This window comes from Lissotriton vulgaris, chromosome 5 (assembly GCF_964263255.1).
Source record: "Lissotriton vulgaris chromosome 5, aLisVul1.2, whole genome shotgun sequence".
NCBI classification, from domain to species: Eukaryota; Metazoa; Chordata; class Amphibia; order Caudata; family Salamandridae; genus Lissotriton; species Lissotriton vulgaris.
The window spans coordinates 687,405,862-687,421,991 of NC_141693.1; the positions used below are offsets into that span (position 1 = coordinate 687,405,862).

The window sequence follows — 16,130 nt, forward strand, 5'->3', positions numbered from 1 at the left end:
GAATGCTAAAATTACTTTACCTCAATTCTCTCAAAAAGAAACGCCTTAAAACATAAAACGAATTCCAATAAAGGTCTTGAAGACTACTCAGATTTTGAATTACCTATAAGAGAGTAGGCCAAAATAATCAGAGGAAGCCATCTCGTGGACAGGTCAGTTTGCAGTAAATGGTCACCAGGTGGTCTGGAAGCCAATACGATGAAACTGACAATAAAACCAGACTTCCAGATAGGAGATTGACCGGCGGAAGAGCAAAGCATTCTTGTCACGGTGACATGATGGGGCATGCTTTAATCGACTCCTGAATAAATATATTGGGGGGAGAAAGAAAAACAGGGTTGAAGAACACTAGACCATCCTATCTCTTTAATGACCAGGAGCTGACTCGCCTGTGTCTAGTGGTACGTGCTTTGCATGGCCATCTTTCTTTAAAGACCAGGAAAAGACCCACCTGTTCCTAACCTGAGTTCTGGATTGCCCTTTGTATTTAATGACCAGGAAAGGACCGACTTTCCCTTGTGGCACGAACTCTACACCACCCTCTCCCTTTAATGACAAGAAACAGACCCGCCTGTTCCTAGTGACATGAGCTCTCCACCACCCTCTCTCTTTGACCATAAAAGGACACTCCTGTCCCTAGTGGCACGACCTCAGCACCACCCTCTCTCTTTGACCAGTAAAGGACGCATCTGTCCCTAGGGGCACAAGCTCTGCACCACCCTCTCTCTTTGACCAGTAAAGGACACACCAGTCCCTAGGGGCACGAGCTCTGTACCCCCCTCTCTCTTTGACCAGTAAAGGATGTACCTGACACCAGCGGCACAACCTCTGCACTGATCTATCTCTTTAAAGGACAGGAAGTGCCCCATCTGTCTCTAGCCTGGAACCCTGTAATCTCTCCATTTCTAGCAACCAGGTAAAGACCATGCAAACCCACAAACCTGGGGCTATATAACCCTACTTTTAAGGATCAGGAATAATAAAATCTCCTGCAACCAGTGGCCAGGAGCTATTGACTCCCTCTCAGTCTATGGCCGGCACTGGTACAGCTAGACCCTAGTGACATATAGATCTCAGCATCTCCTTATCGACTAATGACCAGGGCACTGCCTGGTGACAAGGAGCCAACTAAACACCAGAAGTTAGACCATTCTGACACCCTCTCTCTATATCTAATGTCCAGGACTGGACTCACCAGACCTTAGTGGTGATTGTAGGAGGGGGGGCTGTGTCACCTGCAGCTTTATACTTGGACAGAGCAGCCTATCTTCAGCAAAATAGACCTAAAATAGACACTTGAGTCAGTGCAAATGAATCTCTCTATGCAAGTCAGTTTAGTGTACAGACATCATACTGCTGTCTCTGCTTGATATACTGTGTAATGCTAGCTGCCGAGAAATGCTCCCTTAGTTGGCTCTTGTCTAGCTTGACACCTATGCTCTCTCCTGCTGCAAGATCATATTGCCGGTGGTGCTCCCTTCTCTTAGATTTGCTCCTGCCAGATGGTAGTGGTCCAGTCTGGTACCTGTGGTCACCTTGGTTGGCTATGCTCTCTTCTGCTGCCCACCCCCTCTGACTCCTTGTTCTCTAGCCTTCTGTGCCCCAGTCAGAAGGCTGTGGTTCAGTTCTATCTCCTTGGCTGAGCACCCTTCTGCTGCCTAACCTATTGTGCTCTATTTGTTGTGCTCTAGTCAGATGTCTGTGGTTTCTGTTCTGGTTTCTTGGCTGTGCTCCCTGCTGCTGTACACCCTCTCATGCTATATTCTGCTGTGGTTGTGCTCTCTTTTCCTGGCTGTACAACATGTTAGTGGCTTTGATCAAACTTGCTATTCATGAGCCTAAATGTGTGTCTGCTCCATCATACTGGCTATGCTCCCCGATGCTAGATGCTCTGCCTGCTGATTCTGTGCCTTGCAGCAGGCTCTGTTCCATATGGACATATCTGCTCACTGCTGTTACCTCAGTGACATTCTGCTGGTCGTGCGTTCTTCAGCTGGCTCCAGTCCCTTTAAGCAACTGTGCTCCCTTCTGGTGACTGGATTATTTAAAGACGTTAGGGTTCCCTTTAGATGTCACTGCTTCAGCAGGAAGGTTGTGCTTCCTCTGTCATCTTTACTTACTGCTGCTGAGCAGCTCCTACCTGCTGCCAATTCTCTCTCGGCTGGCTGCTGTCCCCTCAGACCATGCAGCTATCTGTCTCTTATAATTTTATTTGTATGCTGTCCATCTTACATCATCATGTCCCCTTGTTCTGCTTGGTGCTTTGCGCATTTCAGTTCACATCCAGCCTGTTGCCACTCAGGCTGTGTTTATGCACGCTGGTGGTTTTTCCTTTAAAAACGGAATTAACTTTAATACTTGATGGAAATAACCTCCAAAAATTGTCTTATTTTTGTGCATTAGCAACACCAACACCAGCTGCCACAACAGCAGTAACAACCGCAGCAACAACAGCCACCACTACAGCTGACACTACAGCAGCAACAACCGCTAGTACAACAGCAGCAACAACGGCTTATACAACAGCAACAACTGCTGTCACTACAGCAGCTACAACAGCTGGTACAACTGCAGCAACAACAGCCATCACTACAGCTGCCACTACAGAACCAACAATAGTAGCTACCACTGCAGCCACAACAGCAATAACAACATTAGCCACAACTGCAGCCACAACAGCAGCAACAACAGATACAACAACAGCCCCAACAACAGGTGAAACTACAGCTGCCACTACAGCAGCAACAACGGCTGCTACAACAGCAGAAACAACGGCGGATACAACAGCAGCAACAACAGCTGCTACAACAACAGCAACAACGGCTGATACAACAGCAACAACTGCTGTCACTGCAGCAGCAACAACAGCTGGTACAACTGCAGCAACAACAGCCATCACTACAGCTGCCACTACAGAACCAACAACAGTAGCTACCACTGCAGCCATAACAGCAATAACAACAATAGCCACAATTGCAGCCACAACAGCAGCAACAACAGATACAACAACAGCCCCAACAACAGGTGAATGCGTTAATAATATATTTTCAGTCAGTGTCCCCCCACAGCCCGCCCCCACAATGCACTGCCAGCTACATACCACACCATTACCACTTTGCTGCTGAGTAGGCGTGGCTTATTTATCTATCATTGTTCTTTCTGATATGCTGGGGTTTGCCATTATCCCTAGTACTTCAGTGATGTAACACTGATGGCAACCCCCACCAGGAAAATTGTTCCAGCTCCCCTGAATGTTCTAATCATAACTTTCTGTCTCCACAGTTGGACGAACCTCACCAGATACCACAACTGCAGCTGCCAGTAAGTTAAGCCTCTTATGCCTTTCATTTCTTTACATTTCTACTTCTTTTAGACACATTTTTTGAAGTCTTTACAAACACACCTAGGCGCTGGTTCATTGAACACAAGGAGAAAACACATTTCTTAACTTCAGAGGGGGCAGCTAAAGAATTATTGGCATCAATGTGATTTAATATGACTTAATTTAGCTCTCCCTCATGGAATATCTAACAGTAATGATTGCCATAGATAGTGATATTATTCATTTGGTAAGATCATCCACGTCTATTTTTTTTTCCCCTTTTTTTTTAAAGTTTATCTTGTATATTAGATCACTTTTTTTAGATGATGGAGGTCTTATATACTTTGATGTTTTGCTGGAGATTAGTGGTGAGCTCCACAAAGTTGCATCTCACATTTTCATCAAGATGAGGGACTTTTTAGTCCCTCTGCCCTTCCTTGGGTGGGGGCGGGGTGGGGCCAAGAGGGGGGGGGAATGGGAGGGGAAGGGTGCGAGTCTGATCAGGTGAAGAGCAAATTTCTTAAAATGAAAGTAGAGACTACAATGCTTGATGTGGTAATTGTTTTGAAGATGAAAATTAACTATAAATCTCAATTTGCTGATATGTGTTTTTGGAAGTGCCAAGAAAGAAACATGTGTATTATTTTTTCCTGCTCTTTTTGTTTTTATGGTCTGGGTATCTATGTTGGGGAGTATCTTATCGAAAGGAAATGCTGGGTAAATTAAGGATTTGCTCATGGAATCTGTGTGGGTTAAATAACAAAAGGAAGAGGGGGATTTGTGCACAGATGATACAGGCTATGCGAATAGATCTGCTATGCATACAAGAATCGCACTTGACCTGGAACGATCGGCACTGCTTTAGTGATCTAGGCATGCATCTATTGGCCTGTACACATCAAGGAACTACTACAAAAGGAGTAGCTATACTTATGAGAAGAGGCTTGGGCTCTCTTAAGCGCAGTAAGGCTGATCCATGTGGCAGATGGGTTATCCTAGAAATTAATATTCATAATAAAATCTATACCATCTGCTCAATATATGCTCCTAATATAGACGATCCCGAAATTTTGAATTTCTTAAGTTTAGAGTTAGCTCAATGGCCATCCCCCTTGATATTCTGTGGTGATTTTAATATCCATTTATATAGGGGCCTGGATCTCTACGGCAGTGCCGGTTATACGGGCTTAAAGAAAAAGACCTACAAAGCCTTAAAAGGTTTAGTAGTAGAATATGGTCTGTTTGATGTTGCATTTGCTAAGAATCCTCTATCACCGGTCTATACTTTTTTTTCTGCTCCTCATCAGAAGATGGTGAGGTTAGATTATTTTTTTTATTGAAGCCTCCCTCATTGATAATGCTACATTTGAGATATTCCCCCGAGTGATATTGGATCATAACCCAATCATGATAGAGCTAAAAACCTATTCCAGCATCAACGTAAGGCAGTGGTCGTTTGATCGAAAACTGTTGGCGGATTCAAAATATATAGAACATATGGGCAAGTGGATTATGGAATTTTTTGAATTTAACAGGGGCAGTGCCCCTCCTAAAATTGTATGGGACACATTTAAAGCGGGTGTGAGAGGAGAGACTCTTTCATACTCAATTAATAAACAAAAAAGTATTCGTGATAAAATGGACCGTCTACACAAAATAGTTAGTGATTGGGAACAGAAACTGACAAATGCTATAAAGAATAATCAGAATATCAAACCCATCAAATCTTCATTAGCTATTCATAAAGCAAAACTTTATGAAGTGTTTGCAGCTAAATTGGCAGAAGAATCTGCAGTTATGAGAGCACAGATATTTGAGATGGGAGAACAATCTGGCAAAATTTTGGCAAAAAGCACGAGACAAAAGGTGGCATCAACTTTTATTGGCGAAATCAAAGATGAGCTTGGTCTAATACACACTAAACCTGACGAAATTTTAGAGGTTTTTCGACAATTTTACCTCAAGTTATATGCTCAAGATTCTTTAGACTATACTAGAGAACTTTTTCTAAATTTCATTCAAAACGACAATGTGTCCAAACTTTCTTTTGAGCAGATCCAGTTTTTAGAACAGGATATTACTTGGGAAGAGATAAACTCTGCGCTTCTTTCTCTTGCCAGTGGTAAAGCCATGGGACCAGACGGAATTCCATTAGAATTCTATTGGTTGTTTAGAAATGCGATAAAACAAGACTTGCTAACAACATTCTTGATAGCACAGAAAGGAGAAACCCCTCCATCTTGGGCCGAATCGACCATCATGGCATTTATAAAAAAGGACAAACCTCCCTTAGACCCGGCCTCCTATAGGCCGATATCACTTATAAACGCCGATAGCAAAGTCTTTTCAAAAATCTTAGCAAATCGGGTATCTGTGATAATTCCAACCATAGTATCACGTTGGCAACATGGGTTTATACCCAAAAGGGATACCACTGATCCTGTTCGTAGAGTAATCTCCCTGCTTAATTGGGCAGAAGGCACAAACACATCAGTGGGGGTAATTCTTTTAGATGCCGAAAAGGCGTTTGATCGAGTGGCCTGGCCCTATCTATGGGATTTACTAGCATTTAAGGGGTTCGGACCAAGTATGATAAGAGCACTGAAAGCTCTGTATAATACTCCTATTTCATCTATCAAAATTGGAATAAATAAGTCAACCACTTTTTCTATATGCCGTGGTACCAGACAGGGGTGCCCTGCTTCCCCTCTGCTATTTGCAATCTATATTGACGTTTTTCTAAACAAATTGAATCATGAATATGATATCACACCTGTAGTAGTAGCAGACATACACTATAGGGCACTAGCATATGCTGACGATGTGGTTGTCCTTACTACAGATATAGTTAAAGCAATCCCAAAAATAGAAGACTTGGCTAATCAATTCGGCGCCTTTTCGGGTTATAAATTAAATATGGCCAAGACGCAAATTTTATTTACTGGCCAAAATCCCCCATTATTTAGTAATATAGTTCCCGTTGCAACATATCTGGGTATTAAGATCACATCACCAGTCTCACAAATTCCAGAAATAAATATCTTACCCATGATAAAGGAATCTAATACTCTACTAGAGCGCATTAATCACTTACACTTTTCTTTATACAGCAGAAATAATGTTTTGAAGATGATGATTCTCCCTAAATTTTTATATCTATTTCTTTGTATTCCTTTAGAATTTTCTATGCCTATTTTCAAACAGTTGGAGAAAATGACAGGAAGATTTCTTAGGGGGGTATAAGCGACCTCGAAGAGCCTATAAAAAAATGATAATCTCAAAAGATAGGGGGGGCTGGGGTACACCATATTTCTTTTATTACTACTTATCATCAGTATTGCAGTTCATCGCCCCCTTAATAGTTAGTGAAAAGGCTCCGATCTTAGAATCTCATTCTCCATCTATTTATGAACTGGTTCTAGGGACAGAGGCTAAGGGCTGCTTACTAAAATTTGTCGAGCCCAGCTACTACAAAAAAAAACAAATTAAAAATTGTTAAAGCTGCTTTCAGGGCTTGGAAATTCATTAAACGAATTTTCGACATCCCTAGAATTACGAGATATACTCCTTTGACCTCCTCTCATATTTTCCCATTTGTGGGTATAGACAGTACTATGAGAAGATGGCGTAACCTTGGTATTACCCAGTTTAGTGATCTCTTACAGAATAATAAACTTATATCATTTATCGAACTTCAAATAAAATACAAACTCACCAATGCTGATTATTTTAAATACTTACAGTGGCATAGTTATTTTAATACACTATCAGAACAAGAACGAACGTCGTTACAACAAATTTTCTTGATTGACTCTTTGTATCAAAGAAGGAAAATTGGTTATTTTTACAATCAGTTGTTATCTAAACACCCAGATGATATATTGTTTAGGCAAAATTTATGGGTTGAGAAACTGGGATCAAACTCAATCAAGATGGAAGAATCTATCCACTTGGCTAATTCTATTTTGCTTTCGGGTAGGAGTAGAACTCAACATTACATGGTGTTATATGATCTTTATTATTCACCAGCCAAAATCTCTAAATGGGGCTCCTCAGTTGGTACTGCTTGTAATAGACGTGGCTTACAAGCAGCTGACTCTGTACATATGTTTTTTTCATGCCCAAATTTTAGTAGAATTTTATCAGAAATACAACATTTTCTTTCTTTGATACTTGGAATCCCTGTAATACTCACGTCCGAACTTGTTATGATAGGAATCTCGGATATATCTATGATAGATGATCATAAAAAACTGTTATTTATTTCTGTTGGGATCTTTCGCTCCTGTGTGACGCAAGATTGGATTAGCCCAGACCCACCCTCTTTTTCTTCCTGGCAAGGACGCCTGTTGGCAAGATACATTATGGAGCGAGCAATATATACTACAAAAGGCTGTAAAAGGAGGATAATGGGAACTAAAATTTGGGAACCGGTAGAGCGATGGATGGAGGGAGGAACCGGATTAGGAGTCTAGTTAACCAATTTTATGCGTTAACACTGTTGTGTATTGAATATACAATTTCTGCTGTATATATGAAGGATTTTTTACTGCTTTTGTTTAATTATTATGTTGGTTTTTTATCTTCTTTTGTGCTGTGAATAGTATTTGCTTGTAACCTGATCAACTCGCAATAAAACATTAAAAAAAAAAAAAAAAAACACACCTAGGCGCTGGTTCATTGAACACCTTCCCTCCATTTCTAGCGCCTTCAAACAAATCAGGCATCTCCTTTCTCAGGGCTCAGCTTTTAGACCCTTTTACCTTCCTGCTTCTCTATCACCACCCCCTTGCTGTCATATTTATGTACTCCACTAGACCAATCAGCACCCTCCAAACACACTTTATCCTAATCCAAATGCCACTAAATATTTATTATGTTTAAGAATCATCCATCCGAGGTTGCACCATCTAAAGAAAGACACACCATTGAACGCAGGTCTGTGCCCCTGACCTTTAACACCAAGATGAAGTTAGCCTAAGTCTGGTGACCTGCAGCCCCTCCCCCCTTTAATGGAAAAGAGAAGATGTCTCTACTCCAAGTCTGCCTAGTAGTAGCCCATTCTTTGTGTTTAGTATTCTGTGGTATTTGCCTGGGTTGTGCCCTCAAGCCCAGAAATGACTAGATCAAAGGAATGAAGGGATTCTGCTGACACTAATTAAAAACTAGCATAATGTCTTCTATATATTGTTCCTCTCATTGGTGCAAAGCAACAGTCAAAGTAAACAGCTAGACCAGTTATACATTGTATATTATATAAGTTATGCTCCTTAAGCTATCATGAATGTATACATTGTCCCTGCTTAAATAACATAAACGCTCATCGGTAGAAAAGTAGAATGATACTTAGTCTGAACAAATGCTCCTCTTGACTTCCACTGGAGGTGAGGCAAAAGGTGCACTACACAGCCAACACGTGTTTCGCCCTTCTAATGCACATGGACTTAGGGCTTCCTCAGGGTTACAGCAATAATCAACACATATATAAGATAAACAGTGGTCATACTAGTCTTACTTGAATTGTGCTAATAAACTTATATAATTGTCTCATTTATGAGACAGTGCATAAAGCATGAGATAAGTTATTTTTGGAGCTGAAAAAAATAATTTTAAAGTGAAAAAAACTTACTGATCATAATTAGAAATGGAGAGCAAGGAATTTCTAAAGGAAAAATGCAGTCGATTCTTGAGTAAAGTTTTCTACTAGAACTGAGTTCCCCCAGAGCACTGAACCCAGAAGGAGTTTCTCTATACTAATCCCTCTCATAGAACTGAAGGGGATATACTACTAAAATGAGGGCTGTGTGTAAATGAAGTATAAACTCAGATTTGAGTGGGCAGTAACAATAGTGGAGTGTTTGTGGACGGCTATAATTGTGCTAATTACGCAAATTATTATAAAAAACAGGATATTGTACAAAGTATTATACAAAAACAGGTTTGAATCAAATTCATTGGGGTGAGTGGCAGAGCGTGGACAACTGTGAGTGGAGCCTGGATAAAGGGGTTGGAGGTCCCCAACTAGGTTTGGAAAGATTTGGAGGAGGGTTGAGTTTTGGGGTTAGGGATATATCACAGAAAGTTGTCTAGTTAGACCTCTAGCCAATATTACTTTTGGGGTATTGTTAGAATGTTGTTTTATTTTCAAGAACATGGGAGACTATGAAACATCTAAAGATAGAGTTGATGGGAAGACAAGAGAAGGAAGGTCCAAGTTTTGTCTGTGAGAGAAGCCCCTAAATTGCCACTGCTTTGGGAGATAAGCAATCGTCTATTGTTTTTACCTGTATCAGGGCTAAATGAGATACAAGAATGGTGGTATAGGGTAAAAATCATTTGTGACCCTGTAGAGAAATGTTGGATAAGGTTTGCAATGATTACAGACAGGATCTGGGTCGTCATTTATTATTATAAGGCAGATGTGCCAGTGGTGAGGCACACCTGTTGGGAATAGTAAAATTACTTTACCTCAATTCTCTCAAAAAGAAAAGCCTTAAAACATAAAAAGATTTCCATTAAAGGTCTTGCAGACTACTCAGATTTTGAATTACCTATAAGAGAGTAGGCCAAAATAATCGGAGGAAGCCATCTCGTGGACAGGTCAGTTTGCAGTAAATGGTCACCAGGTGGTCTGGAAGCCAATACGACGAAACTGACAATAAAACCAGACTTCCAGACAGGGGATTGACTGGCGGAAGAGCAAAGCATTCTTGTCACGGTGACATGATGGGGCATGCGTTGATCGACTTCTGCATAAATATATTGGGGAAGAAAGAAAAACAAGGTTGAAGCACACAAGACCACCCTCTCTCTTTAATGACTAGGAACTGACTTGCCTGTGCCCTCTCTCTTTGACCAGTAAAGGACGCACCTGTCCCTAGTGGCACAACCTCTGCACCACCCTCTCTCTTTGACCAGTAAAGGACACACCTGTCCCAAGAGGCACGACCTCTGCACCACCCTCTCTCTTTGACCAGTAAAGGACGCATCTGTCCCTAGGGGCACAAGCTCTGCACCACCTCTCTCTTTGACCAGTAAAGGACACACCAGTCCCAAGGGGCACGAGCTCTGTACCCCCTCTCTCTTTGAGCAGTAAAGGATTTACCTGACACCAGTAGCACAACCTCTGCACTGCGCTATCTCTTTAAAGGATAGGAAGTGCCCCACCTGTCTCTAGCCTGGAACCCTGTAATCCCTCCATTTCTAGGAACCAGGTAAAGACCATGCATATCCTAGAAACCTGGGGCTATATAACCCTACTTTAAGGGATCAGGAATAAAACAATCTCCTGCAACCAGTGGCCAGGAGCTATTGACTCCCTCTCAGTCTAAGGGCCAGCACTGGACCAGCTTGACCCTAGCGACATATATATCTCAGCATCTCCTTATCGACTAATGACCCGGACCTGGTGACAAGGAGCCATGTAAACACCAGAAGCTAGACTTTTCTGACACCCTCTCTCTATATCTAATGTCCAGGACTGGACTCACCAGCCCTTAGTGTTGATTGTAGTGGGGGGCTGTGTCACCCGTAGCTTTATACTTGGACAGAGCAGCCTATCTTCAGCACATTGGACCTAAAAAAGACACTTGAGTCAGTGCAAAGGAATCTCTCTATGCAAGTCAGTTTATTGTACAAACATCTTACTGCTGTCTCTGCTTGATATACTGTGTAATGCTAGCTGCTGAGAAATGCTCCCTTTGGTTAGCTCTTGTCTAGCTTGACACCTATGCTCTCTCCTGCTGCAAGGGTCATATTGCTGGTGGTGCTCCCTTCTCTTAGATTTGCTCCTGCCAGATGGTAGTGGTCCAGTCTGGTACCTGTGGTCACCTTGGTTGGCTATGCTCTCTTCTGCTGCCCACCCCCTCTGGCTGCTTGTTCTCTAGCCTTCTGTGCCCCAATCAGAAGGCTGTGGTCCAGTTCTATCTCCTTGGCTGCGCTACCTTCTGCTGCCTAACCTATTGTGCTCTATTTGTTGTGCTCTAGTCAGATGGCTGTGTCTCTGTTCTTGTTTCTTGGCTGTGCTCCCTGCCGCTGTACACCCTCTCATGCTATATACTGCTGTGGTTGTGCTCTCTTTTCCTGGCTGTACAACATGTTAGTGGCTTTGATCAAACTTGCTATTCATGAGCCTAAATGTGTTTCTGCTCCATCATACTGGCTATGCTCCCAGATGCTAGACGCTCTGCCTGCTGAATCTGTGCCTTGCAGCAAGCTCTGTTCCATCTGCACATCTCTGCTCACTGCTGTTACCTCAGTGACATTCTGCTGGTCGTGCTTCCTTCAGCTGGCTCCAGTCCCTTTAAGCAACTATGCTCCTTTCTGGTAACTGGGTTATTTAAAGACGTTAGGGTTCCCTTTAGATGTCACTGCTTCAGCAGGCATGTTGTGCTCCCTCTGTCATCTTTACTTACTGCTGCTGAGCAGCTCCTACCTGCTGCCTATGCTCTCTTGGCTGGCTGCTGTTCCCTCAGATCATGCAGCTAGCTGTCTCTTATAATTTTACTTGTATGCTGTCCATCTTACATCATCATGTCCCCTCATTCTGCTTGGTGCTTTGCCCATTTCATCTCACATCCAGCCTGTTGCCACTCTGGCTGTGTTTATGCATGCTGGTGGTTTTGCGTTTAAAAACGGAATTAACTTCAATACTTGATGGAAATAACCTCCAAATATTGTCTTATTATTGTGCATTAGCAACACCAACACCAGCTGCCACAACAGCAGTAACAACCGCAGCAACAACAGCTACCACTACAGCTGACACTACAGCAGCAACAACCGCTAGTACAACAGCAGCAACAACGGCTGATACAACAGCAACAACTGCTGTCACTACAGCAGCTACAACAGCTGGTACAACTGCAGCAACAACAGCCATCACTACAGCTGCCACTACAGAACCAACAACAGTAGCTACCACTGCAGCCACAACAGCAATAACAATAGCCACAACTGCAGCCACAACAGCAGCAACAACAGATACAACAACAGCCCCAACAACAGGTGAATGGTTTAATAATATATTTCCAGTCAGTGTCCCCCCACAGCCCACCCCCACAATGCACTGCCAGCTACATACCACACCATTACCACTTTGCTGCTGAGTAGGCGTGGCTCATTTATCCATCATTGTTCTTTCTGATATGCTGGGGTTTGCCATTATCCCTAGTACTTCAGTGATGTAACACTGATGGCAACCCCCACCAGGAAAATTGTTCCAGCTCCCCTGAATGTTCTAATCATAACTTTTTGTCTCCACGGTTGGACAAACCTCACCAGATACCACAACTGCAGCTGCCAGTAAGTTAAGCCTCTTATGCCTTTCATTTCTTTACATTTCTACTTCTTTTAGACACATTTCTTGAAGTCTTTACAAACACACCTAGGCGCTGGTTCATTGAACAACTGCCCTCCATTTCTAGCGCCTTGAAACAAATCAGGCATCTCCTTTCTCAGGGCTCAGCTTTTAGACCCTTTTACCTTCCTGCTTCTCCATCACCCACCCCCTTGCTGTTATATTTATGTACTCCACTAGACCAATCAGCACCCTCCAAACACACTTTATCCTAATCTAAATGCCACTAAATACTTATTATGTTTAAGAATCATCCATCCGAGGTTGCACCATCTAAAGAAAGACACACCATTGAATGCCGGTCTGTGCCCATGACCTTTAACACCAAGATGAAGTTAGCCTAAGTCTGGTGACCTGCAGCCTCTCCCCCCTTTAATGGAAAAGAGAAGATGTCTCTACTCCAAGTCTGCCTAGTAGTAGCCCATTCTTTATGTCTAGTATTCTGTGGTCTTTGCTGCACCCACTTGCGCCTGGGTTGTGCCCTCAAGCCCAGAAATGACTAGATCAAAGGAATGAAGGGATGCTGCTGACGCTAATTAAAAACTAGCATAATGTCTTCTATATATTGTTATGTTATGTTATGTTATGTTATAGTGCTTTTATATAGCGCACGGCTACTCGAAAAGAGTGTCCCGGCGCTTTCCACCTGCAACTCAGAGTAAAAATAACACAACAGAGCAAGAACAGAATGAAAAACAAAAAAGAAAACAGTAAAAAAGCCTAAAGATTAAAAAGCCAGGTCTTCAGGCTCTTCCTCAACTGGAGCAAATTGGCAGTGCTGCGGAGCAAAAGCGGAAGCGAGTTCCACAGCTGGGGAGCTTTACAGCTGAAAGAGCGCCCCCCCCGCATGGGCCTTCCTCACCCGCGGAACCACCGCTGTAAAAAGGGATTCCGACCGCAAGGAGCGGGCTGGATGATAGAAGGCCAGTCTACGCCGCAGATATCCGGCTCCTGATCCAAACAAAGCTTTGTGCATCAGTGTCAGGGATTTGAACAGAATCCGCTTCCGGATAGGCAGCCAATGGAGCGTCTGTAGCAGCCCAGAAGCTCGAGCTCGTCTTCGCAAGCCGAAGATTGCCCAGGCGGCGGAGTTCTGCACCACCTGCAGGCGCTGGACCAGATAGTCAGGGAGGCCGAGAAAGAGGGCATCGGCGTAGTCTAGCCTTGATCCAATAAGAGCCTGCACAGTAATCCGCCTGTGCTCCACAGACAGTAGGGGCAGGAATTCGCGAAGCATTTTCAAAATTCCATAACAGGTGCCAGCTAGACCGAGAATATGTGTTCTCAGCGACAGCTGGTTGTCCAGCTTGACTCCCAGATTTTTTGCCACCAATGAAGACTGTGCGGGAGGACACATATCGGACGGCCACCAGTGCCGCCACTCCGGATCGGTGACGCAACCGAAGAATAAAACCTCAGACTTACTTGAATTGGCCTTCAGACTGTTCCGCTGGAACCAGTCGAAGACCATTACCAGACAGTCCCGAATTCTCTCTCCAACAAACTCCTGGTCTTTACCGCATGTGAAGAGGAGTTGCGTATCGTTGGCGTAGGAGACGATCTGGGCCCCATATGCCTCCACCGCGGCTGCCAAAGGGGACATAAAGATGTTAAACAGCGTGGGGCTCAACACAGAGCCCTGTGGAACCCCGACTCCCAGTGGCGGCATCTCGGCAGAACTCTGGGAAACCCAAACCGTCTGGCGGCGGCTTTCAAGGAAAGATGTGAACCATTTGAACACCGTTCCCCTGAGGCCGATGTCATGAAGCCTGGCTAAAAGCGCCTTATGGGGGACGGTGTCGAAAGCCGCCGACAGGTCTAACATGACCAACATGGCCCTACCGCGGACATCCAAGGTCTCCCTGATGATCTCAGTGACCTCCAACAAAGCCGTTTCCGTACTGAGATTAGGACGGAATCCGGATTGGGATGGGTGGAGCAGATTGTTAGCTTCCAAAAAGCTCGACAAGACGCAGTGGACGTGTTTTTCAGTGATCTTAGCTAGAGCCGGGAGAAGTGAAATTGGCCTATAATTGGCCAGAGCCTCGGCATCAAGACACGGTTTTTTCAGGAGGGGGATCACCATCGCTCTTTTCCAAGAGCTAGGGACCCTCCCCTCCCTCAGGGAGGCATTGAGGATAGGGTTGACCAGCGGGTTCACCACAGCCGCCACCCCGGCCAGGAATTTGGCAGGGCAGGGGTCAAGCGGCGAGCCAGATTTAAGATTGGCCAGCAGCAACCTGGACGCATCGCTGGAAACGGCTGGAAAATCAGACAATACCGCCACAGGCGTGTGCGGTGATCCGCAACCGGCCCATGGGGCGCCGCTGCCATCCTCCGGCCCCTCCACGAAGGAGGCCTGAATCGCCTTGATCTTGTTGGTAAAGAAACTAGCAAGATCACATGCCCACGCATCCGGAGAAACTAGAGGGGGCCAATGGGAGCTGGGGGTCGTGAACTCCTTCACAATGGTGAAGATCTCCTTACAGGAGTTCGCAGATGCCTCGATCCTCCTAGCCAGATATTCCTTCTTAGCTCCCAGAATGTCCCGGTGGTAAGCCTTCACCGCCGCCCTATAGGCGAGTTTAGCCTCCCCGTCATACAGAAGGCGCCAGGTCCTCTCGGCCACCTTACATTGGCTGCAAGCCAGACGAAGCGCCTCCATAAACCACGGCGCAGATTGCCGTATCGCCGTGGACCGGGGGGCTGCCCTAGGGGCAAGATTGTTCCTCTCATTGGTGCAAAGCAACAGGGAAAGTAAACAGCTAGTCCAGTTATACATTGTATATTATGTAAGTTATGCTCCTTAAGCTATCATGAAAGTATACATTGTCCCTGCTTAAATAACATAAACGCTCATCGGTAGAAAAGTAGAATGATACTAAGTCTGAACAAATGCTCCTCTTGACTTCCACTGGAGGTGAGGCAAAAGGTGCACTACACAGCCAACACGTGTTTCGCCCTTCTAATGCACACAGACTTGGGGCTTCCACAGGGTTACAGCAATAATCAACACATATATAAGATAAACAGTGGTCACACTAGTGTGACTTGAATTGTGCTAATCAACTTATATAATTGTCTCATTTATGAGATAGTGCATAAAGCATGTGATGAGCTATTTTTGGAGCTGAAAAAAATAATTTTAAAGTAAAAAAACGTACTGATCATAATTAGAAACGAAGAGCAAGGAATTTCTAAAGGAAAAATGCAGTAGATTCTTGAGAAAAGTTTTCTACTAGAACTGAGCTTCCCCAGAGTACTGAACTCAGAAGGAGTATCTCTATAGTAATCCCTCTCATAGTACTGGAGGGGATATACTGCTAAAATGAGGGCAGTGCGTAAATGAAGTATAAACTCAGATTTGAGTGGGCAGTAACAATAGCGGAGTTTTTATGGACGATTGTAATTGCGGGTATTACACAAATTATTATACAAAACAGGATATTG

At 43.9% G+C, this 16,130-nt stretch overlaps 1 protein-coding gene across 1 annotated transcript in view; it reads left to right on the forward strand.

Annotated features, from left to right (window-relative positions):
• Positions 1 to 4,729: 4,729 nt before the first annotated feature.
• The window catches only part of LOC147711399 (uncharacterized), a 77,408-nt gene continuing 66,007 nt past the window's right edge, over positions 4,730 to 16,130 (forward strand). Inside the window, exon 1 of the mRNA XM_086919478.1 lies at positions 4,730 to 5,444. Coding sequence (XP_086775604.1) covers positions 4,730 to 5,444 — 715 coding nt within the window. The remainder of the gene's footprint in view (positions 5,445 to 16,130) is intronic.